Source organism: Glandiceps talaboti, chromosome 7 (genome assembly GCF_964340395.1).
Source record: "Glandiceps talaboti chromosome 7, keGlaTala1.1, whole genome shotgun sequence".
Classification (NCBI taxonomy): Eukaryota; Metazoa; Hemichordata; class Enteropneusta; family Spengelidae; genus Glandiceps; species Glandiceps talaboti.
In genome coordinates, this window is record NC_135555.1 from 14691753 (window position 1) to 14693745 (window position 1993).

General features: G+C 33.9%; 1 protein-coding gene across 1 annotated transcript in view; it reads right to left on the bottom strand.

Moving 5' to 3' along the window:
* Window positions 1-231: 231 nt before the first annotated feature.
* The window catches only part of LOC144437989 (uncharacterized), a 25429-nt gene continuing 23667 nt past the window's right edge, over window positions 232-1993 (bottom strand). The window contains exon 21 of the mRNA XM_078127022.1: window positions 232-1993. This exon is cut by the window's right edge and continues 137 nt beyond it. Coding sequence (XP_077983148.1) covers window positions 1903-1993 — 91 coding nt within the window. The 3' untranslated portion in view covers window positions 232-1902.

Below are 1993 nucleotides of genomic sequence, written 5' to 3' on the forward strand. Positions count from 1 at the left end.
AGAGATTCTTTCTTTCATTCAACATTTCTAGTTATGCAATCCTACAATGACAACTTATTTTTCATGAACTTTAGTAGAAGATACTACTGCCATTCTAATTTGATAAAACTGACATTCGAAGTTGAAATAAAAATAATACAATAACACACGGCTTATCAGTTATTCACCAGAGGGAATTAAATACACCATCAATCATAACCTGAAGGATTTATTAATATTTTATTCATCACAATATTTGCATAACATGTTAATCATATATGCCAGCGAATACAATAGTCGTTAGCTTTCGCCTGATATAGCATCTGTTTACAGTAATACTGGTACCTGATACGCTAGGTTTGTAATTACAACAAAACAGGTGTTGGAAAATACTATGTAACGTATGAAGCTAATGCATGTATGGCTTGGTATATTCAGTTCTATAAAAATGTACACCATGCATTTGATAAAATATCTAGATTAATTGCTAACTTCATAGACATAGGTAGAGAAAGGCTCATTTAAATAATTCGACATTCCGTCTATAAGCTCAAGTCTGGGGGTTAGACGGAGGGCTCAATGCCGTGGATGATCGTGTGAGGAGACTCCATGTTAACCTCCAAGTTCAAAGGCATATTATGTCACATTTGATGAAATGAGATCCGTTACAAAAATCCTAGCGTCTGGTATATACTAATATGCATTGCTGCAAAGTTGCTGCTGCACTGGCTAAGTTATGGTTTCTGAATTCTATCCAACATTAAAGTTTAACAATTATTTATAACAGTGGAGGAGAACACAGATTGTTCTAAAACCACCTTAATGGAAAACTCTGTTTCAAGTTTTGAAATATTCTTTCTAAACCCTAAGGAGAGTAAAACAGTGCCCATTACGCACGGAACATGTCCGCATTGCCATCTCTGGCAGTCTTCCACCTCCCTCACTCGTGGTGAAAATATATAACACACTGTTTATTCCTGCCAATTGTAAGTAAAATGCTTCGTAAACAAATATATTACTAACTGTGGTGTAATACACTTAAATGCATGAGCCGAATATGTGCCTAACATCGCTCCACTTAACACTTACGAGCTGGGCAGGATAGCGTGTAATCCCACCATGAAAAAAACATGTGTATGTGTTAAGAAACCTATATCACTTCACAAATATTAATATTGATCGACAATAGATGTTTACATAAAGGAGTTAATTCTTGAAGAAATCTTGCTTTTGCAACAGCTAATTTAAATGACCGCAAAAATGATATGTTTATATTCGTATTTGAAATGCAAATTCTCGAGAAGACTACACGAGAAATAGATAAGTACGTAACATTGTCATTATTTTGTCACCATAGTTAACATTGTTAAAGATAGTCTATACATAAATACATACATACAATGTAGTTATTTATAAGTATAATAAGTACGTTCATTCTAACAATATACATCATATGTGTTGATTTTTTTTTATAACTTTCCTTCATATTTTGAAATGACCATCTTCTGCTAAACGTTTACACCAGATGATCATGTCAAACAACGTGTTGGCCCTATCATGGTTGGTGTGATTTTGAATACCTATACAAAACTAACGTCAATAATGGTGATAACACAACGTTTGCATAGCTAATCACTATCTCATATAGCATCAAAACATTGCATTGAAACACTGTACATCTATAGTATAAATTGTATTAACGTATTAATCTGTTTATCATAATATCGACATTTTTTTACCTCCATAATGAAAGGTTACATACGTTTTTTAATCCCGCCAATTTCAAGTATAGTATGATGTAGGCATTTTTAAATCGATAAGCATCAGCGATTATCACTCCTACATTTTTTTTGGTTCAATCAAGAATGAACCTCACTATAAATTTGACTGGTAAAATGTACCGTTCGTCTCGGCACACATATTTTACACGCGCGTTCCAAAGTCAGCTGATCTGCTTTTACTCGGCACGGGGTCGTAAAAATGACTGTCGAACAGTTTCTTCTTTCTCTCCTTC